We start from the raw sequence: 25,383 nt of genomic DNA, 5'->3' as shown, positions 1-25,383 counted from the left end.
ACCGAAGAAAGAATACGTCATTGATCGGCTAGGTGAATCCAAAACTATTGCCCTCAAGCGTTTCTATGGTTTAGAGCGCCGCTTCGAAATGAATAGTAAACTGAAGGCATTGTATTGTGACTTCATACAAGAATACTTGTCTATGGGACACATGCGCGAAGTCCTGTTCGAAGATTTCGAAGGTCCGGCATATTACATGCCACATCACGTCGTTTTGAAGCCAGAAAGTACGACCACAAAGCTGCGTGTCGTTTTTGACGCATCATGCCGAACTTCCACCGGGGTGTCGCTAAATGATGGGCTCATGGTCGGACCGGTCGTCCAAGATGATGTGTTATCGATTATTCTACGCTTCCGATTCCACAAGTTTGTGGTAGTAGCAGACGTTGCCAAAATGTACCGCATGGTGAATGTGTGCGAAGCCGATCAGCCTCTTCAACGCATTCTTTGGAGGAGTTCGATAAGCGATCCCGTGAAAACTTACCAGCTTACAACCGTTACCTACGGTACCAGTTCCGCCCCTTACCTCGCTACAAAATGCCTTCAACAGTTAGCAGCAGATACCGAGGCAACACATGGGAAGGCAGCTTCAACGATTCGGAAGAGCTTCTATGTAGACGATCTTCTCACGGGTACGGACGATGTAGAAGAAGGCAAGGTTCTAGTAGCGGAGCTGTTGTATCTAATGAACACCGCTGGCTTCACTCTGCGTAAATGGAGCTCCAATTGTCCTGAAATTCATTCAAGCATTCCTGAGGATCGTCGAGATGAACGAGCTACTCTAGAATTGGATTCATCATCATCGCCAGTCAAAACTCTCGGGCTTATTTGAGAGCCTGCCACTGACATGTTTTGTTATGCGGTACCACAGTGGAGTCCTCAAACTCCTATCACCAAGCGCATTGTGCTATCGGATACCGCACGGATTTTCGATCCACTTGGTTTGATTGGCCCTATCGTGGTTCAAGCGAAGATTTTCCTCCAGTCACTCTGGAAGCAAGGCTGTGAGTGGGATGATCCACTTCCCGACGAATGCCAGAACTTTTGGCTGAAGTTCCGTCGTAACACGCTCGCTCTAGAATCACTCAAGATTCCTAGATGGACTTCCTATACTCGAGGTCTACTCAGTGTAGAACTACACGGATTTTGTGATGCATCGGAAGCAGCATATGGAGCATGATTGTATCTCCGCTGTGTATCAACTGATGGAGCGATAACCGTTAGATTGATAACGTCCAAGTCTAGAGTTGCGCCACTAGAAGACTTGGCTCGTAAGAAGAAAAGGCAGTCTATACCACGTCTTGAATTGTCGTCGGCCTTGTTAATGAGCCATCTATACGAAAAGTTTGCCGAAAGTCTCCAAACTCCGTTCCAAGCATTCTTTTGGACGGATTCAATGATCGTCAAATGCTGGTTGTCATCTTTACCCTCTCGTTGGCAAGTTTTTGTCGGAAATCGTGTATCAGAAATACAGCACATCACTAAAAATGGTGTATGGAATCATGTCGCTGGAGCCGAAAACCCCGCCGATATTCTGTCGCGCGGTGCTCAACTGCAATATCAGTCATCGTGGTTTGAAGGTCCCACCTGGCTGCGCCAGGATCGCTCAACATGGCCAAAACCCTCGTCAACGCAACCATCAATGGACCGTTCGCTGCTGGAAGAACGAAGCACTATATCTCTACCCTCTCGCTCAACTCCGCCGAATGAACTCTTCTCACTTCGCTCGTCGCTCACTGATCTGGTTCGCCTGGTGGCTTGGCTTCGGAGATTTCAACACAACAGTTCACCGTGCAATCGCTCAGCCAGACAAACTGGGTGTTTGTCAATTTTAGAATTGAATGACTCGTTGGACAACCTCGTTCGCATCGCCCAACAAGAAAGCTACCCGGAAGAATTTGCAGATCTGACGCGGAGCCGCCTACTGAAATCATCATCTAAACTGTCGTTGTTGAACCCAGTTTTCAAGGATGGGATACTCCGCGTCGGCGGCCGGCTATCAAATGCTCCAATTATAGAATCCCGCAAACATCCGATGATTTTGCACCACCAACACCCACTAGCGACGCTAGTAATGCAGCATTATCATCTCAAGCTCTTTCACGCTGGTCAACAACTCTTAATTGCGTCCGTCAGAGAAAAGTTCTGGCCAACGAATGCTCGATGTTTGGCCCGCAAAATTTGTCACCAGTGTGTCCAATGTTTTCGCAGTAAACCGAAAGTACATGAACAGTTAATGGCTGATTTACCGGCTGTATGTGTTAGTCCCGCCGCAGTATTTGGGAGAGTAGGAGTAGACTTGTGCGGCCCGTTTTATATCAAGTATCCTATCCGCCGGAGCCCAGCAGTCAAATCATATGTAGCAATTTTCATTTGCCTAGCGACAAAGGCAGTCCATATGGAGATAGTGGCTGATTTGTCTACACAGGCGTTTTTGTCCGCCTTCAGGAGATTCGTCGCTTGTCGTGGAAAACCACAATCGGTAATGTGGGATAACGCTACCAACTTTGTTGGAGCCAATAAAGAGTTGGAAGAGATTCGCCATCAATTCCTGGACCAGCAATTTCAGCGTACCATAATTCGTTCAGCAGAAGACGACGGCATAAAGTTTGATTTCATCCCTGCACGGTCCCCAAATTTCGGGGGGCTATGGGAAGCCGCCGTAAAATCGTTCAAGGGCCATTTTCGTAGAACAATTGGAACCAAGCAGCTCATTTACAACGAACTGAACACCGTTGTACTGCAAGTTGCGGCCATTTTGAACTCTCGTCCGCTAACCCCGCTGAGTAATGACCCAAACGACTTCTCAGCATTGACCCCAGGCCACTTTCTGATCGGGAGACCCCTCACAGCTTTACCGGAACCTGATCTACAAGGAATTCCGGAGAATCGTTTGTCCATGTGGCAAAAATCCCAAGATTTCGTCCAAAGGCTGTGGCAAAGGTGGAAAACCCATTATTTATCCGATCTTCACAACCGTACCAAATGGATGAAACAGCGAGACAACATTAAAATTGGCACGATGGTTCTCGTCAAGGAGCACAACTTGCCACCACAGCGATGGCAGTTGGGACGTGTAGCGGAAATATTCCCAGGAACCGATGGAAACGTCCGCGTGGTCATGGTTCGCACCAAAGATGGATCCTTCAAAAGGGCCATTTCAAAAATGTGCGTCCTTCCAATCAGGGACAATGCGTCCACTTCTGGAGAGTTCTGATACTCTTCCATCGCCGGTGCGCCGGCATCGCGGAGGTCTTCCAAAAGGAGGCCTCCGCTCACCAGTTAAGTATATGTATAATAAGTAATTGCAAAAAGGAGGCCTCCGCATCAGGGAAGTCTCGTTAATGTTCTTTCTTTCAATTTAAAAAGCAGTCTCTCATCTGCAGATTCGATTGATGCCACCGTCCTACGAATGTCGTTGACGAAGGTCTCGATACTGACGGCGACAATGATGACCTGTTCAACGAAGCTTAAACGACAAGTGTTCAACCCAATCCAACCATCCATCCAAATGAGTCCAAGAGCAACAAGTGTCCAATTCGATACAGTCCATGTTCAACAACCCGTTTTGAAGTTCAAGCCGACAGTCAATTTCCAACAACCCCTTATCGTCTAAAGATGAATTCGTATCCAGCAACCAACCAGTCAACGTAGTAAACAAACATCAGCATCGATCGGCAGCCGCCGAGAACAATAACCATTGGTCAGATGTGGGCCAAGGTCATCGCAGTGTTTATTAACCAACATCGAAAAATGCGAAGCAGGAGAATTAGCAATAGATCTAAAAGCAAACTGAAATCAATATAGGAGAATTACCGTAGTAGTATGATGTAAGCTAGGTAGATACAGTGTAGGCCAAAATTATTACAACCTTTCTTGAATTGAAATTAGGAGATTTCAAGGCGGCCGGCATGTTCGCGCGCAATATTTTCGGCCCTTCTGGCAGCACGCTTTTAAGCAAAGTTCCACAAATTGTTAACTGTTGTGGTCTCGCTTTATCACCCGCCAATTAGATTCCCTTTCTTATCACTGCTAACCGATAGAGCGATAGAAGCGATCATTCCGATCGTATTATGGTGAAATTCACCACTCACCCTCGGTATCACTGTCGATATCGAGGCAGTAGTTAGTAATAATTGAGCAGTGCGCGAGAGTGCTTCAAATAAACTTTGCGTTTCCGAAAGTCTATCGAGCAATAAAGTGTCGTTATTCGAAGTTGCGAACAGAATAAACGGTCGATTGTTTTAATAGTTCTACGCGTTTTAATACGAAGAACGAAAGTGCATTACGTGTCCGAATTGTTCTCCGCGTGACGGTCCGGATAGTGAACATTAAATTTGGTCCTTCGAGCCGGATCCGTCGACCGGTGGCCAAAGTTCAGTGCGAGAAACTGCGGACAATAGTGCGCACAGTAGTTTCGAACAATCGTTACCGCCATTGCGGTCAGTGCATATTGTGTGCGCGAGCATTGTAGATTCGCGCCAAGAAGTGCATCGAACAAAGAAAAATCGATGGCGTCCAGGGGCAAGCAGATTGATCGCTCCGTGACAGGGAATAGCTGATTGTGGATTACCAGTAGAGCAGCCAAGCAGCAGGAACGTGTAGGATCGAGACGAAACTGGCTCCCAAGGACCAGACTAAAGGGAAGTAGGGTGGCATGTGTGCATGTGGTCTGTAGTAACGCCAAGCATGAGGGTCACTGATCTGTGAATAGATGGGTGAGATAAATAAAGATTAGATGGTAAGAAGGAATCCATTTTGGCCTGTTGTCCTTTGCATGCGAACTTAGAGCTGATCCTTGGGTTGGGTTTTCCGATTGACGGTTGGTCTTTATTTCTGCCGGATTTCTAAAGCTTGTTTTTTCGCTTGGTCGGTTCCCCTCGCTGCAGTCAACCTATTTCGTCTGTCTTCTGTCGTACGTGGGACTCAACGGGGCACCCCCTAGATATGAGCCTTAGGGTAAGAAAAACGCTCTCTCAAAATTTCAACTCAATTGGTTGCTCCACCAGCTGGCGCATTCGATTTGAAGTTTGTATGGGATATTCGTCTCAAATGTATTGAAAATTGATCCTATGTCACTGTTTCGTTCCGTATACTAATTGTTCGCGTTCAAATAAGCCCAGAATGACTAATACACTAGTTGATACCCTAATGAACATAATTGCAGAAGGTTTTATCTGGATTTAATCTCATTTTCATTACTCTTTAAGTTAGGCTCTGGTCAGCACTCTCGTACAGTCACTTATATGCATGCGACATGTGCCTAAGCTCGCCCAGCGTCATAGGCAGTGATGGAAAGTGGCGAACGCTTCATCTGAACTGGAACAAAAACAAAACCAAACGCTCCCGAGCGTCAGAGCGCTGGCTTACTCGCATCTGTCGACTCCCGAGTAACTGAAGCTAAAAGTGATTCGCGAACGTGTTCGGAGCTGCTCAGAGTCATATTGTGCTTTTGGGAAAAAAGCTGCTTACCCTCCGAGATTTATGGTTTTCAAGGGCTTTTGACTGCAAACTAGTAGTTTACTATTGATATGATGGTTATACAATTAATTTGTCTGTCAAAACCATAATAAATCACTCCTTGCTCGGTTACTCGCGAGTAAACGCTCGCGAGCTTGTTGCTACTTCTTTTGACATGTTCTCCCGAGCAGACGGCTGCGGGCTTACTCACACCTAGCCAGATCCCGAGTCTGTGATGTTTGTTATGCGTTGGTATACACTCGTGAGCTGCTTCGTGATGCGAACTTTTCCAGCACTGGTCATAGGTGGCTATGATGCGCTTAGTGGCTACCTCCAAGCTATGTTGAAGAAATACAAGCAGTACTGCATGATATACTTCAGATGGTTAAAACACCAACTATATTAATTTTGATCATGGTACAATCTTCTACAATATTCTTCGCCATTACATCAAGTAGTGTTTTTGACATTCTGGGTCCAATTGAACGCGATCATCAATTTTCCTGAACTAAACAGTAGATGATGTGCTGTTGCTCATATGTTTGAGCTGAAAATCCCATATTAACTTCAATTCAAATGCGCCAGCTCATGGAACGACCAAATGAGCTGAATTTTTCAGAAAGGCTTCCTCTAACCCCAAGAAATAATCGTGGGGGTGCCCCGTGGAATCATACAATTTTAATTTTCTTCCATACTGAGCTGGGCCAGTCTAGTGAACAGTGGGTCTTAGTGTTCGTGAGTATTAGATACACAATGCCAAGTCATATTTAATAAATAGTTTCAGATCTACAGCTGTGTTCAGAAAAATAGTAGTAAAAGCCGTTTTTCATACAAAATGATCCATTTTGACATGCTATAACTTTGTTTCCTTATGACTAATCGGCATGAAATTTCGAAAGAGAGCTCCAAATATGCTAAATTTCATTTATAACAAAATTGCATGAATTTGCTTAAAATAGTAGTTTTTGTTTTGTAAATTTTTGTTCAGCAAAAAAATTTGTAAAAAATGGCTTTTGTGTGCATGGGTGGAAATTGTTTAAACGACAAGCCAAGACAATTTTTAAATTTCAAAATACAGCAAGTATTTAAAAAATGAAAACTACTTTTATTTTAAGCGATTTCATCTTTTTAGCGGTTCTTTGAATTTTTTTAGACTTTGTGATTATAAAAATGAGCATATTTGTAGTTCTCTTTCAAAATTCCATGTCAATCGCTCATAGAGAAACAAAATTACTATGGTTACTAAACATAGAGGAATAAATAAATAAAACAAAGTTGAGCATTTTGTATGAAAATCGGCCTTTATTATTATTATTCTTAACATAACTGTAAGTGCCTTAAATATCACTAGTTAGTTTATCGAATTACAGGTAGCACTTTTCTACTTTTTATAGTTAATATGAATATGTTTAATAGTCGAAATATTTCAAACTATTCGTACAAAACCATAAGGTATCTGAGAAAATTTATAACTGAAGAGAGGATACCTAGAGGATGGCTATAAAGAGTATAACTCTTCGAACTTCAAAGTTTTCAATCAGAAGACGTAGATTTACTATCAAAATATAAATTTCCTAATGATGAACTGCACAATTCTAGGTATCTAACTAATTTGGTTTTTGTATGATTTGGTAAATCCGCGATTTTCGCGACAGTATTTTATGCACCCGCGATTTTCGCGCCTGCCACACCAAATCCGCGAAATCCGCGAGAATCGCGCCTGTTGTAACAGCCCTGCAATTGAATCTAATGATTGAGGCAATGTTCAAAGCTACCACTACACTGAAAAAAATCTACACGTCAAGGTCGTGTGTTTTACTTATAGATTTGCGCAATGAGGAAAACCACATGATTTGAGTGTGGTAGCCATATGGATTTCATCATTGATTTCACGGTATAATAACATGTGTATCAACATTAGGTTGTCATGTGAAGCAAACATGAATTTCTAAATATTAAATCATGAAAACCAACTGATTTGCTTATTGAATTCGAAATGTAGTAGCTTTAGATAGTCATGTGTGATAGTCATGGGACTGAAAGAAGAAATTTGGTAGAAGAACTTTTTCTCCCCAAAATATGGATCCGAGGCTCCTCTGGAGTAAGTGAAAAAGTGGCGTGATCGGGGAGTTCGGTTGGAGTAAGTTAAAAAGTGCCGCGATCGGTTCGTTCTTTTTGATCTTTCGACGACCTTGACGCTTGCTCCTGGGCAGTGCGTCAAGAAAGCCCGAGCTGTCGTCCGTGTTTTTTTTTCGGGTCGCGCGCTGCTCAGTCAAGGATAACGGATCAATTGGTGAGCTCGTTTCATGCTACTATTTCTAATCTATAAAATATGTATGACTGCACATTTAATCGTTACAATGGTGGGATGTAAATATGATGTTTCAACAAACTATGGATAGTTCGTCACTGTGAGTGTCGACACAAACTCTGATTCATGATTTATTTATGTTTAACATTTTTTTTTTCAGAACACCCCTTATATACCTTTATTTTTGTAATTAAAAAAAAACTTTGAATGGTTCGACACTACAAGTGTAGACTTGCGAAAGGTTCACTTTATTCAACAAACTTTGGATGGTTCGCCACTGTAAGTGTCGGCATAAGAATAAGAGTGTTCTATGATGTCCCAACCAATTGAGTCTTTTGTTTCTTTTCAAATGAGTAAAATATAATAACACATGCTTTCGTACTGACAGCTGTAGGAATGTTACATTTAGGTATTTGTTCAACAAACTTTGAATGGTTCGTCACCTCAAGTGTCGGCATAATTTTCCTCTACATAGAAATTATATGAACAATTATATTTACGTATAAGCATGTATATATCTCACAAATCATTGTTTATCATGGTCTAATCGCTTATCAAAGTGAATCCTTTGACCCAACGATCCTCCCCATTAACAAACATCCCTCCCAGTGGAGATGCAGAGGCAAACACGGTCTCCAAATAGCAAAGGTTACACACTAACATTCCTTCCCTCAATCCCACCTGACTGCAAGGACGTGGCCGGCGCCGTTATTGACCTTGTATAAATAGAGGCACTGAATTATGCACACTGAAGAAGATTATGGCCAATCCCAGCTGAACTTCTAGTTGATTCTTTGTGCATTTTCACTGACTTCGGTCAATCACGGAATAGCAACCATTGATATGTGTAGTCAGTCTAAGCTAAGCTAAGCTAAGCCAAAATATGGATCCGAGGCTCCTCTGCTTGTTGCAAGCTCTCTTGATTTTTTTTTAAACCAGTGAGCCAGCAACAAGTGAGGCGCCGCAAATCCATAATTTGGGAAGCCAGGGATAAGCATATTCCATTTTTTTTCGAAACTGAAAGCCAGGAAAATCTGTTAGTGGAATCCGATTTTTATACTAAACTATACATTATAATCAATGTTTTCTTGTAGCAAGGTAGAATTCTCGTATATCGGTCAACTTCACTAATAAAAGAAAAATCGAATTCACAAATTTTCATCTAACACTTTCAGCTTCAAAATTTGCTTTTTGGAAGCATGATGATGACTGTCGTTCGACACGAGGTCCAACCGTAATTCAGTTCACTATGCATCCCATGGGTTGATCACAGACAATTTAGAAGCTTTGAACATGGAAATCGATAGCATAGCTCATCGATTTCATCATAACAATCTCATTACGCATATCAATAAATCGACCAACTTGAACATGATGATTATGACACAAGATAGCCATAAAGCAAAACACACTGAATCCGTGTTTGAGTGATGATTTATGCGTCCATAGGTTGACACATACGAATCTGAAGAGAAAGCTTCGGGAACTTATGTGGAAAAAATATGGAATCCCTGTTGTCGGTTGATGAATCAATCCATGAAGCAAAACAAAGGAATTTAATGTGTAACACACACGAAGTTTGCAAGAAAATCATAGCAAATCGATATGGACATTCATGAATCGATCCATAATTTTAAACACACAGATCGAGCGTGTGGATTTTTATCAGTGTATGACTGAAGCAGTCCAAGTCAGTGTAAAATTTACTAATCAAATTGTTATTGGATTACGTTTTTCTAATGGATCCAATAAATAAAAATTTGAATATTTAAAATTGGAATGCTCGTTCCTTGATTGGTAAACGTAATAACGTGCATATAGCAGTTATTACTGGAACATATTTAACCTTCCAGTCGTTGCGTGGTTGACCACCGCTAGAAGCACTACGCTGATGCTGTGTACGAAAAGCGAGTTTTCTTTTCACGTGTGTTGTACAAAATACAACAGCGCGACTACTGAACTGTTAAAACCTGGATCCGAACTAAAAAACAATCCTAACTTTTTTGTTTATCGTAATGCTCGACTTGATGGGGCATGTGGGGGAGTTGCAATCATCATTCATAGGCGTATAAAACGTCAACTGTTTTCGTCATTTGAAACTAATGTTTTTGAAACTTTAGGTGTTTCAGTTGAAACACAGCTTAGTAAATATACTCTCAAAGCTGCCTATTTGCCTTTGAATACTCTGGACAGCAAGTTAATTTGCTCCAAACTAACTTGCAAAAATTTACTCGCAATAAGTCAATTTTTTTTTTCATTGGGTACGATCTACGATTGATTTGGTCTTAACCGACTCTAGTCATCTTTGTAGCCAACTAATTACTCATAAGGTACCGCGGGGCAAGTGGGTAAATGGGGTAGTGAAAATAATCGGTATATTTAACTGAATATGTGAATCAACATTTTAAACTCATGTGTAAACCGTTGAGGCCATTGAGAACATTACGATAGGTAAGAGAATTCTGAGATTATTGCATAATATTGCGAATGATTGTTAACCTGTAACAAATTGCCGGCGTGCAATCTTATTTTAATATTTTCAGTGGAAAAAAGTTGCCGAGAATATTTTTTGTACCACTTCTAAGTTGTCCTCTCTGACAGTTTTAAACTGCAATAAAAAAGTTTCAGAATTGATTCGACGTAGAACTAAAAATAACTAAATTGAAACAAGGTTCACAATTATCATAGAACAACAGAACGTGCTGATAATTCAAGAAACACTATACTCAAAGTGTTAAAAGCTATTATCATGGCCAAATCATGGAACTTCTCTAAAAAAAAAGGTTGCCAAATATTACGATAATAATATATTTACTGTGGACAGCCGATTAAATAAAAGACGTTGATTAAAAAGTTCCAATATAAGACAACGCACGTAAATCTCGTGGAATGCATATGTAAAGCTAGTTCCAAATATAAAAAATTGGATATAGGTATCCACATGTATGTGTATCCACATAACAAAGTTTCTAAATACATTATTGAAGGATTCCGTTTGATTTCTACCGAAGAGTTATCCGACATCATATCCGATTTTCTTGACAAATAACAAGCGGTGTAAATTCTACAGAGCAGAAATGCAATTGCTGTCCCATGATGTAAGAAATAACATTGGAAATGTTCCAGTTATAATTTTGTCGAATCATTTGAACAAACATAACTGAACAGAAGAAAATTCAAGTAAAAGGAATAAAATTTTCTTTATTTACATGTTACTTATATTATTGTTCATTGCGACGCCTCAACAAATGTTAAAAGTAATAGAAATCGTGAATATAACTGTTAGTTTTGAATCGTGGTTTACGGCTGACCAGCCGAGTGGAAGTTTAACAACTACCGAAAAGCTAAACATTACATATAATTTGCAATTGGATTTAGATGGACAAATTGATGTGAAGATTTGCGAAAAAGTTACACGTCTACTCAATGAGAATTCACGACTCCCTGATCTCTAGTTAGGGCGCGTTACCCCTACGCCATGAGAGGACTCATGAACGCAGAAGTTAACCTGAATTCAATTTCAGCTCAATAATCACGTGGTCCTTTTTCGCAAAGTGCACCTCTTTCGAAAGTAATAGATGCCCATCCAAACACAACGCTTTCTATATATATATATATATATATATATATATATATATATATATATATATATATATATATATATATATATATATATATATATATATATAAATATATCTATATATATTTACCCTTGACCTTGACGTGTAGATTTTTTTCAGTGTAGTGGTGGCTTTGAACATTGCCTCAATCATTAGATTCAATTGCAGGGCTGTTACAACAGGCGCGATTCTCGCGGATTTCGCGGATTTGGTGTGGCAGGCGCGAAAATCGCGGGTGCATAAAATACTGTCGCGAAAATCGCGGATTTACCAAATCATACAAAAACCAAATTAGTTAGATACCTAGAATTGTGCAGTTCATCATTAGGAAATTTATATTTTGATAGTAAATCTACGTCTTCTGATTGAAAACTTTGAAGTTCGAAGAGTTATACTCTTTATAGCCATCCTCTAGGTATCCTCTCTTCAGTTATAAATTTTCTCAGATACCTTATGGTTTTGTACGAATAGTTTGAAATATTTCGACTATTAAACATATTCATATTAACTATAAAAAGTAGAAAAGTGTTACCTGTAATTCGATAAACTAACTAGTGATATTTAAGGCACTTACAGTTATGTTAAGAATTATAATAATAAAGGCCGATTTTCATACAAAATGCTCAACTTTGTTTTATTTATTTATTCCTCTATGTTTAGTAACCATAGTAATTTTGTTTCTCTATGAGCGATTGACATGGAATTTTGAAAGAGAACTACAAATATGCTCATTTTTATAATCACAAAGTCTAAAAAAATTCAAAGAACCGCTAAAAAGATGAAATCGCTTAAAATAAAAGTAGTTTTCATTTTTTAAATACTTGCTGTATTTTGAAATTTAAAAATTGTCTTGGCTTGTCGTTTAAACAATTTCAAAAAAATGAAATTCGAAATTGGGAGATGAATTAGCAACAATCATCAACGATGCGTACAAATTTCAATGACGGCCTACTTTGCCTTAAAGTCAATATATGTTTTGTATATATTCCAGTCGGCTCGAAAATAATTGAAATTGGAGCTGATAGGATTGAGAATCGCTCTATGGAATATTTGAAATGTAACAGGGATATGATCAGAATCAAAATCAGCATGAGTAATGTAGTGTGTGTGTGTAGTGTGCTATTTCCATACCTAATAAATAATGCGCTCTCGGACTAGGCATTGGATATATATATATATATATATATATATATATATATATATATATATATATATATATATATATATATATATATATATATATATATATATATATATATATATATATATATATATATATATGTATATATATATATATATATATATATATATATATATATATATATATATATATATATATATATATATATATATATATATATATATATATATATATATATATATATATATATATATATATAATAAAATATATATATTTTTTTTTATTTTATTTATTTATTTATTTTTAACTTTTAATTTAGAAAGAGGGAAAAAAACTTGGAATTTTGGATAAATAAAAAATCCTAAATATGTGAGAAACAAAAAGAAACAGAATAGGTGTAAAAATGTTAACAATTTATTTAGCTGAAACCGTAATATATATATATATATATATATATATATATATATATATATATATATATATATATATATATATATATATATATATATATATATATATATATATATATATATATATATATATATATATATATATATATATATATATATATATATATATATATATATATATATATATATATATATATATATATATATATATATATATATATATATATATATATATATATCCAATCCTTTCCGGATGGGCCTTTAATATTAAGTTATTTTTCTTTTTATAACGTATTTGAAAAGATAAAGAGGTTTTGCGCCCTTTTGAGAAAGATTTTGAAATAAAATCACTCAAAGGGGTTTTTTCCCTCTTTCTAAATTAAAAGTTAAAAATAAATAAATAAATAAAATAAAAAAAAATATATATTTTTTTTTTTTTTTTGTATGGTATTCAGTTGGAGCTGCCTGACAGCTTAACTTGTCAAGGCTGAACCCTCGGTCTGGCTTTTGCCAAGTTTCCCCTCTACCAGGACCAATACTCAGACGGACTAGGCAATGGCGCCCACATGAACACTGTTTTTTTATTAGTATTGTGACGTGGTAGTTTTTGAATAGTACCCATATTCCCTTGCTTCTGAGAAAAGGAAGCATTGTGAAAATCAGCAGCTCCATCAGAATTTGTTTGAAATAGTAGTGTAGTAGTGTCATTACTAATACTGTCTAGTCGAAATGGTTTTGAATAATTTGTCATTCAAGTGCTATTCTGATTACTCTACTAAATGTCAATTGTCGTCAAGTCTTAACAAAATTAGGCTGTTTAGTAGTAGTTCTAATTAATTTCATTTGTTGTTGTCAAAAGTATTTATTGGTCATTACATTCATATATCCTTAAGGGGACACGGGAGACCGTGTTATTTTCCCTATCTTTTGTCTCACTCTAACAATTATCATCAAAACTTTGCCGAAGCAAATCTCGAGTTTTAGTGAACCGATGAAGCTGAAAATTTAATCGATTGTGCACCACATATATAGAATATAGTGATAAATTTTTCACATCCATATATGGAGTGGTACTTGAGATCTGCTTCTTCAAATGGATAGGATGATTATAATGACGTCCCGTGCGGCCTTAAAGAAAAAAGTCGCTTTCCTTGTCTGTTCAAAAAATTTTCGAAACTAGCAAGTGTACCCTAATGATCGATCTCAGCGTCTTACTTTCCATAGTCATTTTTATAGTGAATATTGAAGAGTAAAGTTACCTTAGGCTTCTATTACAGTCTCCTACAAGATTCACTTTTCGGTGGCAAATGCAATGCTTCACAACGCCTACTTTCTACTTGTAAATTTTGCGAAAATGAAGCTGGAATTAGATTATTTATACCGCTGTTACAAAAGAGGTATTTCTTATTATGGCAATGTAAAGACCATATTAAAATAAGACTGTCGCCACTTATTTCTACTCAGTGAATCTACTAGTCATTTTCCTAAGAGTTCCTAAGTATTCCCTACGTCGTATATGATAACGATGTATCTAGCTAGCTAATAGTAAGAGTAAGAGTGGCTACGGATCATTCTGGTTAGCAAAAGGCAAACTGAACGTTACCAATAGTATTAATGTCCACTTCGAATAGATTAATTATTTGAAATGGGCATCAATTCTATCAATGACGCAGAATGTCCGTTGGATCACATCCGAGATATTATTGCGTCTATGCCATATGAATTATGACGCGGCTATAAACAAAAAATGCCAAAATGTGATACCACCACTACAGGTTACGCCTTTGGTTTCCATCATATGGGCTAATGGATTATGCCCTCCCATCGCGGCAAGGTCGCATAACCAAGGGGAGGGAAATAAATAAAATAAAAAAAAATATATATATTTTTATTATATATATATATATATATATATATATATATATATATATATATATATATATATATATATATATATATATATATATATATATCCATATATCCAATGCCTAGTCCGAGAGCGCATTATTTATTAGGTATGGAAATAGCACACTACACACACACACTACATTACTCATGCTGATTTTGATTCTGATCATATCCCTGTTACATTTCAAATATTCCATAGAGCGATTCTCAATCCTATCAGCTCCAATTTCAATTATTTTCGAGCCGACTGGAATATATACAAAACATATATTGACTTTAAGGCAAAGTAGGCCGTCATTGAAATTTGTACGCATCGTTGATGATTGTTGCTAATTCATCTCCCAATTTCGAATTTCATTTTTTTTTCAGAAAATCAGTTGGTTTTGCACTGACACAGCTGAAAAAGTATCAGCATACTTAATGCATATTAGCGCGTCCAGTGATACTTTTGCAAGTATCGATACTGAGTTTTATCACATTGAAATAGCAAGCAGCAAAGTCAAGGCTCAAACTTGTTGTAGCTGGCTTGCACACCCCTAGATCATTTGAATACTTCAGTTCACACAACGATCGATAGAGACGATGTGCTCTAAAGCGAATGATAAATAAAAAGACATCAGTCTACTCAGAACATCTAAACGTATCAGTTCAGCCTTTATCCTATCTCAACCATCCATATAATTACGATTCTAATTTGACTTTCTACCTCGCTTTCTTATCGGTCATACTTATTCCTTGGAAACGTTCTTAACCCGTATAGGCCTGAGTGAAAGCAAAAATTCTAAAACGCTCATAGCTCAGAGAATTCTTAATGGATTCAAATGAATTTTTGTCAGTATACTGGCACACATATCTAGTTTTTACAAGTGGACAGAGGAATGCGCAAATATTGCTGTGGTCGGAGTTATTCCGGTGGATCACTGGGTCAGGTAGGGTGAGAAGGGTACTGTGCGTTTGTGCCCCTGGAGGTAGCCAAATTACAAGTCACAGATAATTTCAGGAATCGGTTATAATGTGGCCACTACGTGACGGAATTTTGAGAGAATTGCATCAGTGTAAACCTTTTGAGAAACGATTGAATTGGATAACTATGAGTATTGCATTTGATTATTCCTACATATGACCATTTTGGGTCCCGGGACGGCTCAAACTTACGATAAAGTGACCAATTTGTATCTGAACATCTGTGCCAAGCTTATGAGAACGCATTTTAGTGCACAATTATGTTTGATTTCTACTTTTAGAGAATTGAAACCTATTAGTATCAAACAAATCTATAGCCGGTTCTTCCGGGCGTTACGTCCGAATGGCCACATCCGGTATATTTTAAACGGTGCAAAACTCTTCATTTATAATGTTTAATGTCAGATCTTAATGATTTATGCAAATTAAAATGATTGCCATCGCAAATAAATAATGGTAACTTGGCATGTCCCAAAAAACAGCCCTTTTTTACCCGACTTGACCCAGTGACCCACCGGAATAACTCCGGCCACAGGAATATTTCCGAGTTCCTCTGGCCACTTCTAGAAACTAGATATGTGGGCCAGTGAACTGACAAAAAATCATTTGAATACGTTAAGATCTCTCTGAGCGGTTACGGTTTCAGTATTTTTTGTTTCACTCAGGCCTATACGGGTTAATACTGGTCCCACAGTTATGAATCATTTAAGGCTCAGCTTAAATTTGAAAAAATATAGAGAGCAAAATAAACAATAGTTTTTGATGATATCAATGCCAAATGGTAAAGTGGGGTGTATACCTGCAGTTCATGGACAATGTTATAATTAAATTTGGTGAAAACATTTAAAACTTTCACTTATTTGAACATTGTCTTAAACCACAATTTATGAATCGGCAAAAAAGTTGTCCACAAATATGAATCAATGTGAACACGATTTATGAATCAGTTATTTACTTTCAATTATTTTACAATTTAATGCTATATAGTTCATATGTTTATTAGAACACCGCCTCGGACAACGTTAATTATATCCGGAGGTGAACCGGCACCAAGTATTTCAAGAATCTGCGTTACATTACATGCTTTTTGATGTTGCTACTGAGCGGGCTGAACTAGTGATCATTGAATTTGTGGATTTATATGCTTCTGGAGCATGTTTATTTGGAGGACGATGGCAGGTAGTGTAATTAGACAATCATTATATCTAGATTGCAGAACTCGTAAATGCTTGACCTTTCGACTGCCTTTACTGCAGTGATGAAAATTCACACGTTCGATTTGTGTGTTTAAAATTATCGAACGATTCTAACGTCCTTATAGAATTGCTGTGATTTTCTTGCAAACTTCTTGTGTGTTACACATTAAATTCCTTTGTTTTGCTTTATGGATTGATTCATCAACCGATTACAGGGATTCAAAATTTTTTCCACATAAGTTCCCGAAGCTTTCCCTTCAGATTTGAATGCGTCAACCTATGGACGCATAGAACATCACCCAACACGGATTCAGTGTGTTTTGCTTATGGTTAGCTTGTGTCATGATCATTATGTTCAAGTTGATCAATTAATCGATTTGCGTAATGAGTTTGTTATGTTGAAATCGATGAGCTTTGCTATCGATTTCCATGCTCAAAACATCTAAATTGTTTGTGATCAACCCATAGCGAACTAAACTGCGGTTGGACCTCGTGTCGAACAACAGTCATCATCATTCTTCCAAAAAGAAGAAGCAAATTTTGAAGCTGAATGTGTTATATGAAAATTTGTGAATCCGATTTTCTTGTATTAGTAAAGTTGTCCGATGTTTTTATTTTTTAAAAGTGTGAATATCTTTTACTTCTCCATGTGTCTGATAATAGAGCCAACAGTTTAGCCTTGGAGTTAATCTAAAAAAAAACTTACGTGCAACAAAAGTAATCATAAAAATGACAAACAATTGGTATTGATATCAATCAGAGAGGATGCAAACCAGTTCTTTCCTTTTCCACTCGTTCCTTTTGGTCCTTCTGCAGAAGCGATACCCCGTTTTTATAGCACCTATCAGGTGAAACTAAATAAATTGTTTACATTTTTACACATATTCTGTTTCTTTTTGTTTCTCACATATTTAAGATTTTTTATTTATCCAAAAAATATTCAACATAATAATCTTTGAGGCCTTACATAAAAAACGTCCTCAATTATTATAATCATATAAGACTGTAAACCCCCCAAATAACTTTTTTCATAAGATTTTTTTTCCAAAATCATGGGAATTTCCTTTTCCACAAAATAAAAAAAAATCCGTAGTTTATGAACGGTCCCAAACCATTTTTGCTCTCCCGTAACAAAATTTCACATTGGAAATTTCTTGAAACTAAGATTTTTTTTAAATACTAAGCACTAATAGTTTGAACGCTGATTCATAAACTGTGACTGGTGTGTATATTTCCCACAATTTATTGATCAAGTATTTTACTCAAAAATCTCAGCCAAATCCGTATAAATATGCATTTATCTCTCATAACTATGTTCATTGAATCTGTAAAAGTTGTCTGGGGCTTAATCGCTCACAAAAAATCTTTGAAACAAACTTTAAAACGTCGTTTCTAGCTAAGCGTCAATAGTCACACGGCTTACAAAGTTGGCCAAAAATACAGCCCAAATGACTACAAAAATAATTTAGTAATATTGTTGGTTCATACCGTGATCAAGAGCTTTTTTACTGAGATAAAAAGCCTTGAAATGGCTGAATACTATGTGTTGCTAGTCAGTAAAAATGATTATGTGATGTTTTGTGATAAGTTTGATAATAATTTTGTCTTCTTAAATCAGCTGATTCATAAATTGTGGGTGATTCAACTGCGTGGGGTACATAAAAAAAACTTTCAGATGTTCTTCCCCAAAGCATAAACCTGCGGGTTGCCCCATAAAAATTTCCAACTTTTTTGTATTTGGGCTAGTCTAGGGGTCTATAATATGCGATTGTTTCATAACCGGCATCGACTCCCTAGTCGCCCCCGTTAAAGATAATCTTTTAGGTGTTCAAAAGTAAAATCCTTGTAACACTTTACCCTTGAGAAACCGTGAAATTCTTTTTTTTTTTTTGCAGAAGTTATAACATGTATGTAATAAATTATAAATGATTGGGGCAGTTTCGTCCGAACCGATAATACCTTATGCCAATCTCTAGTACTCGTACAACCGAAGCTGCGATAAAAAATTATCTGATTCATATTATGGAGTGCGTAGGTATAACTCACCTTATCGATTTTTTTCTTGAACTCGGCCTTTTCCTGTTTATCATTTTCCAGCTGCGATATTTTATCATTTAATTCTTGCACCAACGCACACTCCCCCTCTCTGCGAACCGCGAGGGTTTCCAGTAGCTCCAAAATGTTGATAACTTTAGGAATAAGATCCGTCACGGCATTAGGCCCATTTTTGTCGATGATTTTCTCAAACTCCTTCCCGACGTCGGAAGCCAAATCGTACACATCCACTACGGAGATCTCCTCGGCGGTATTCATGGTTCTGGACACCGTTCACTTATTACACATTTAATGAACTCGTTGTATTCTTAATAAAAAAAGATTTTCCTGGTCAAATTAATCAATATTTATCGCACAATTTAACGAGACAACGCAACGAAGCTTCTGCAAGTGAGCAAAATAATGAAAAATTATTGTGTTTGCGAAACGTCAAAAAGAGTTCGATTTTTGCGTGACAAGATTCTGACAGTGCGATACAGTAAAACTTGTCAATTCCGATCAGTCTTTGCACGGAAAGTTCCAAGAGGCACTGGCAACTTAAGGCCGTCATTGAAATTTGTACGCGTCGTTGATGATTGTTGCTGATTCATCCCACGATTTCGAATCCACACACTAAGATTTTATTACCGAAGTCGGTAAAATTTTACTGGGTTTTTGAACTGCAGAGTTTTCTCGGTAATTTCCATAAGAATTGAAAACTCCGTAAATCGACAAGATTCTCGAGCTGTCATTAAAAATGCTGGTTTAGTCAGTAAATCTTTCTGCAGCCATGTACTGGATTTTTCGGTAAATAAAATTTATTTGTTTACCATAATTTGCTGATTTTTTCAGCTTTTGAGCAGAGTCCATTAGGGGTGGATCACTTGTTTGATGCACATCAAATGTGCATTGAATAGCATTAAATGCATTTTTTCGTGATTCACATCAACTTAGCCCTGAGGTTGAAAACTTCATTTTGTTATTATGGACCTGAGAGAGAGGAGACAGCTCACTGACAACTGGCTTGTTTTCTTGGCTTCTTTGATTTCTTCTTCTCTTGTTTGGGTTGTGCACAATGGTTCAGAGAGCACAAGCTAGGTCAAAACTATTTGCACATCCCATTTGTTATCAAAAAGATCACAAAATTCATAAATATTAATAGCAATTTGAGTCCAATTGACAATAATTAAATACAGCGGGAATTCGCTGGTTGGAACACGACTGCCTTCCATCTAGCGAATCCGACCCGTTAGTTGGAACGACTGACGGCTGGTGAAAATGCTCCAGACTAACGCATCTAGAGAGCGAAACGTCACGAAACGAACATATACATACACATTTGTTCTATATATGGAGACTTCAATGCGACGGTACTCAGACGTCAAAGTCAGTTTGACATATTATCTTGACATTCGAGTGCTTTTTAGTTGGAATATTTTCCAACCAGCGAACATCCAACCATCGAGTCATTCCATGTAGCGGACCCCCAACGAGCGAATCCCCACTGTAATCATCGATTTTGTATGCGAGAGCACTGGGAAACAATCTGAATTTTCAATCTCATCCAGCTTTAGTTTGGCCAAATTTTGACGGTTTTTCACGCTCTGCCCTTCGAATGTGCGGTTTTCCAGTGACAGTTGATGACAGGTTCCCTTGACTTTTGGGAGCTCGCAATCTAAGCCAGCTGTCTCCTCTCTCTCAGTTATGGACCGATGCACGAGTTCATACTTAGCGGTGCCGTGTTATTTACGTGACCATGGCAACGAGTGAATTCGGCACCGCTCAAACGTCAAATTAGTGAACTCGTGCATTGGTCCATAGTAACGCGTCGTTGTTTGTTATGAAAGTATATCAGTACGAAAAGCTGGCAGCCTGGCAAAAAAGATGTTCTTGGTGATCTGCAAAGCAGTTAGGAACGGGAAAATCGGTATTTCCTTCCCTGAAAGCATCTAAGCTGTCAAGTGACTCGCTGGTAGTTGACTGGGGCAGCGTCGTTCCGCTGACAAGTTGATAGATTGAGTTGATAGATCTTTGCCTTTCAAATTGATCTGAGTTTTACGGTTCAATTTCAGAATAAGTGTAGACAAATTATATTTGCAGTCTGGGATGACTTATATATTATGTGAAGAAGATTGTGAAACTACAACATGGCGATGAATGTACACTTCAACCACAGACAAACAGACGTAACACTTAGAACAAATTTCGATGAAAATCATAGTCGCGAGAACATATACGCCCAATGCTAGAATCGGTGTGTTTGGCCTATCGGCCAACAGGTGGCGGTAGTGTGTAAACGTCAAACACGAACAAAAACGACGCGAGCGCTGCGGGTGGTGAGTTGGCCACCTACCATTAACTCAAATCGACCGTTAAAAAGGTGGTCGATGGACATTGATGAGAGTGTGACGTCTGTTTGTCTGTGCTTCAACGGTATATGGAGGGCATATTACCACAGACAAACAGACGTCACACTCACATCATTGTGCATCGACCACCTTTTCAACGGTCGATTCAAAAATATGGTAGGTGGCCAATCCGCCACCTGCAGCGCTCGCACCGGTTTTGTTCGCGTTTGACGTTTACACACTACCGCCATCTGTTGGCCTGTCGGCCAAACAAACCGATTTTAGCATTGGGCGTTCATGTCCTCGTGACTATGATTTTGATCGAGATTTGTTCTAAGTGTTACGTCTGTTTGTTTGTGATATTACGTTCAAGCTTGTATGAAACCTTCCGCGGAGAGATTCTCCACTGCTCCAATGCGGACCAAATTTATTTTAAGACTTCATTTGTAATATATAAATCGATTGTTTAATAAAGTATAAATCGTCTAGAAAAGCTGGAAATAAATCAACCTCCTCCCTCTCCAATAAGCTTTACTTCATAAATACAAGATTGGCAATCAAAATAAAGATTATAAATTAAGTTTTTTCCTTATCCACGGAAAGAATTCCCCAACAGTCTCCTAAAGCATTTTTCATAACAATTTTCATCTATAACAGCTTCGCCAATGATGATGCCGATGAACTCGTTCTGGTTCACAATTTGCAATCTTGTCATATCCTCATAACTTTGAACATCTTCCTTACTGAGTCCGCCAATCATATCCTCTATTTCCAGCTTTGGTTAAGTGAAACAGATTTAACATCTCTGCATTTCAAAAGAGAACAATTTAGCCATTCCGAGACAAGGCAGTTTTGGTCGATGGAACATCCTGTAACAAATAAATCAATAAATACTCAAATCAACACGCAATATTTTTTTTCTGATATGCCTTCAGTCTTACTATATAGTACTATATAGTTATAACCACATATAGATCCTGAAAAGATAAATTTAGATTGAGAACTCTGGATGGCCAATGCTTTCGATGATTCATATAGAAGGTAGCTGCCACGATAGTAAATTAAGTATGGACGAAATTGACACTTACTCAACAACAATCAAACCCAGAGTAAAAAATCACAGCATACCATGAGTTAAAAAAATTTCAAAGAGAACGATTGCATTGAAATGCATTTAAATTTTCTCGATGCATCAGGAGTGATCCACCCCTTGGCAGAGTCCCCTTTTTCATTCCATATTTTTGTTGGTCCCAATTCATCATTCTGAACATCCAAACCATTTCCATCGTGATTTTATATGTAGAAACTCGTTAAGCCTCAAGCACAATGTGAGCGGCAGCGCGGTACAACGGCAAAACGGCAAGCTCATCTTGAGCTACACTCTACTTGTCAAATCAATGCCATTTTCAGCGTTATGAAATATTTGAATGAACCCTGATGCGTATGGAAAATTCCGGCAAGGAATCGTCCAAGAAACCGTTTTTTTCTGATCGAAGTACGAAGTTCAAAAAAAAAGGTCAATTTAAACGGGAGTCACTGAAGGGGGCGAGGGGCAATGAGAATATATACCGAGGTGAGGAAGAAGACATTTAGTGTGCGTGACATCCGTGTACGGTGCAAAATGTTTCACTACTACAAGCGAGCGAGCTCCCATAAGAAGCCATGTAAATTAGTGACGTAGTTATTTTTGTTTACGTTTTTTCTCTGTACTAATACATAGCCTTTGTTTCTTCTTCCACACCTTAGTATATATTCTCATTGGGCGAGGGGTCTATGGAAGTATGACAGTGCATGTATTAGGCATTGGAAAAAGCGTCACAGAGAGGGGGGGGGGGTGATATATAAATCCCGAAAAACAATGGACGTCATATTTGAATCGTACCATAGAGATCTCCGTAGAAAATTTCTTGGACCATTCTGACAGCAGACAACATGTATACGCGCTTTATATCAAGAGCTTTAGATCAGCTTGCCATGAGCGCACAAAAATAATCGCGCGCTTGAGCACGTGCTATGGTGAGACACATATTTTTAGATCTCATGTCGCAATGTACTAGCTCAAAACTTGGGCTGGCCACCGAAGAAGCATAGGCATAGACCGAAGTCGAATGCTTCCGTGGGGTTATTGTACTAGGCAAACATAACTGCGTAAAAGTACTCCTAGTAAGCGCATGTGACGAGCCTCACGAGATGTCTCATGAGACTCGCTCACTAAGATATATTTTGTACGTATCCGCATCTCGTGTCTCACATAATCTGCGAGCTGAGATATGAACTATCGCATGACACACTAGCTCATTTAGGTATACATGAGAAACACGACACTCTGTCTGACAGGTTTTGTTTTTTGACGTTAACTACGTCTTACGGCAATATACTGGGTGTCAATCCTAAAATTTTGCGACCGTCACGAAATTATGTAAGATTTTAAACGCTATTATAACTCAGTCATTTATCAATAGATTTTCAATATTTTCCCACCAATCGGTCGGAAATGTATACAACAATTTTCTCGAATGGAGAAAACCATTGAAAATTGGTAAAATGTCGACCCCCTTCTTACGCAACCAATCACGTTCAAGCAGTTTTCCATGCTTCTTTTGCGTTTCGCTTCGCACTATAAAAGTAGACCGATTCCTGCTTCTCCGCTCATTCTGCTTTTTACCGTCAGACTGTGAACATGGTCGGCGCATATCGCATATCGAACCCGCCGCGACTAAAGCCGCTTGTTGAAGCACCCTTCGTCATCGCCTCCGCAAACCTCATCGGGCGTCAAAATGTGTCCGTGTTACGCAAATTCAACAATAGGGTCCTAAAGCCCTGTCTCAATTTTATTACCAAACGCTTAAGTTTAGGGCAGAAACACATGTTTACTCAATTTTTAAATGATTTTCATTGGTTTAAGTACAAAAAACATTTTTTTTATGATTTTTAAGATTTTGTCACACCCCTTGGTTTAAACTCGAATTTTGGGTATATTTTGTTTTCCGTGTCCCTTCCAAAATGTCAGATAGAAACAACCCCAGTGTTAAAACTATATGCCCTGTGGCATTTTTATCGAAAAAGTGAATGTCAAACAAGATCACAAGTGTCAAGGTTGATATTTGGAACCATTTTTGAAATTGAAGTTAAAAATGATTTAGCCGTTATTTGAGCGGGAAAACTTGCTAAAGTAGTTGCAAGAACATGCTCTTTTGTATTGCAGTTCTAGAGATAACTTTCCGTTCTACGGTTGAACAGAAAGCTACCGCAGCTGTCACATTACTGATTTTCACAAAGCATCATCGATCGGTTGCGATGATACCTTGGAAACCAGACTGATGATTGTTGTTTTCGACTGTTTTTCAAAGCTTTGGACTCTACTAGCACACTTTGATTAGTTGGTTTCGTTCAATGATACAATGAATCTCAAGGCTGCGGTAGAACTTTTACAGCTGCGGTAGAACTTGGCGGCTACCGCAGAACGGAAAATTTTCAAAAGAACCGTAATATTATTGAATAAAAACGAGAATTCATTAAACATTTTAGGACCCAATTCAATCGGCCCTTTTCAGAGCCAACACATGTGTTTTAAAGAGTTATTTTGTGTAATATTCCCTAATGTGTTTACCACATACTTGCTATACTTGTTTACGAACACAGCGCACTATTCAAATATTAGTCGCGAGGTTTGGAGATTGAGAAAAAATTGTTGGTAGCAAAGCTCAAAGCTTTGAGCCAACCCTTTTCCAGTAGAGAAGCTAGGCAAAATACAGGACGCTTCGATGCTTACTGACTTTAAAATGGCTTTGCTCAACTTTCACCACCTAATTAAATTTCAATCTTGTCGCTCCCTTGCGACGTCTATGCACCTATTCATTTCCATCATTTGCTTCTATTGACTCCCTTTAGCTTTGAGTCACATGACCGCTAAAGCCATAAAACAATTAAAAATAAAAACAATCACGGTCGATACCTTCTCCTATGTATGTGAAAAAATATATTTAAAAAAT

General features: G+C 38.0%; 1 protein-coding gene and 1 long non-coding RNA gene across 2 annotated transcripts in view; both read right to left on the bottom strand.

The window, feature by feature from the left end:
• Positions 1 to 19,496, bottom strand: part of LOC5576379 (RILP-like protein homolog) — a 50,130-nt gene extending 30,634 nt beyond the window's left edge. Inside the window, exon 1 of the mRNA XM_021844023.1 lies at positions 19,056 to 19,496. Within this exon, the coding sequence (XP_021699715.1) occupies positions 19,056 to 19,322 (267 nt within the window). The 5' untranslated portion in view covers positions 19,323 to 19,496. The remainder of the gene's footprint in view (positions 1 to 19,055) is intronic.
• A 2,409-nt stretch (positions 19,497 to 21,905) lies between these two features.
• Positions 21,906 to 22,500, bottom strand: LOC110675540. Its single transcript, XR_002499580.1, has 2 exons — positions 22,357 to 22,500; positions 21,906 to 22,260 (listed from the first exon to the last, which is right to left on the bottom strand). It is a non-coding gene; the product is annotated as an uncharacterized LOC110675540 (long non-coding RNA).
• Positions 22,501 to 25,383: the final 2,883 nt, after the last annotated feature.

Source organism: Aedes aegypti, chromosome 2, assembly GCF_002204515.2.
Source record: "Aedes aegypti strain LVP_AGWG chromosome 2, AaegL5.0 Primary Assembly, whole genome shotgun sequence".
Classification (NCBI taxonomy): domain Eukaryota; kingdom Metazoa; phylum Arthropoda; class Insecta; order Diptera; family Culicidae; genus Aedes; species Aedes aegypti.
This window is presented reverse-complemented; position numbering and strand designations above follow the sequence as displayed.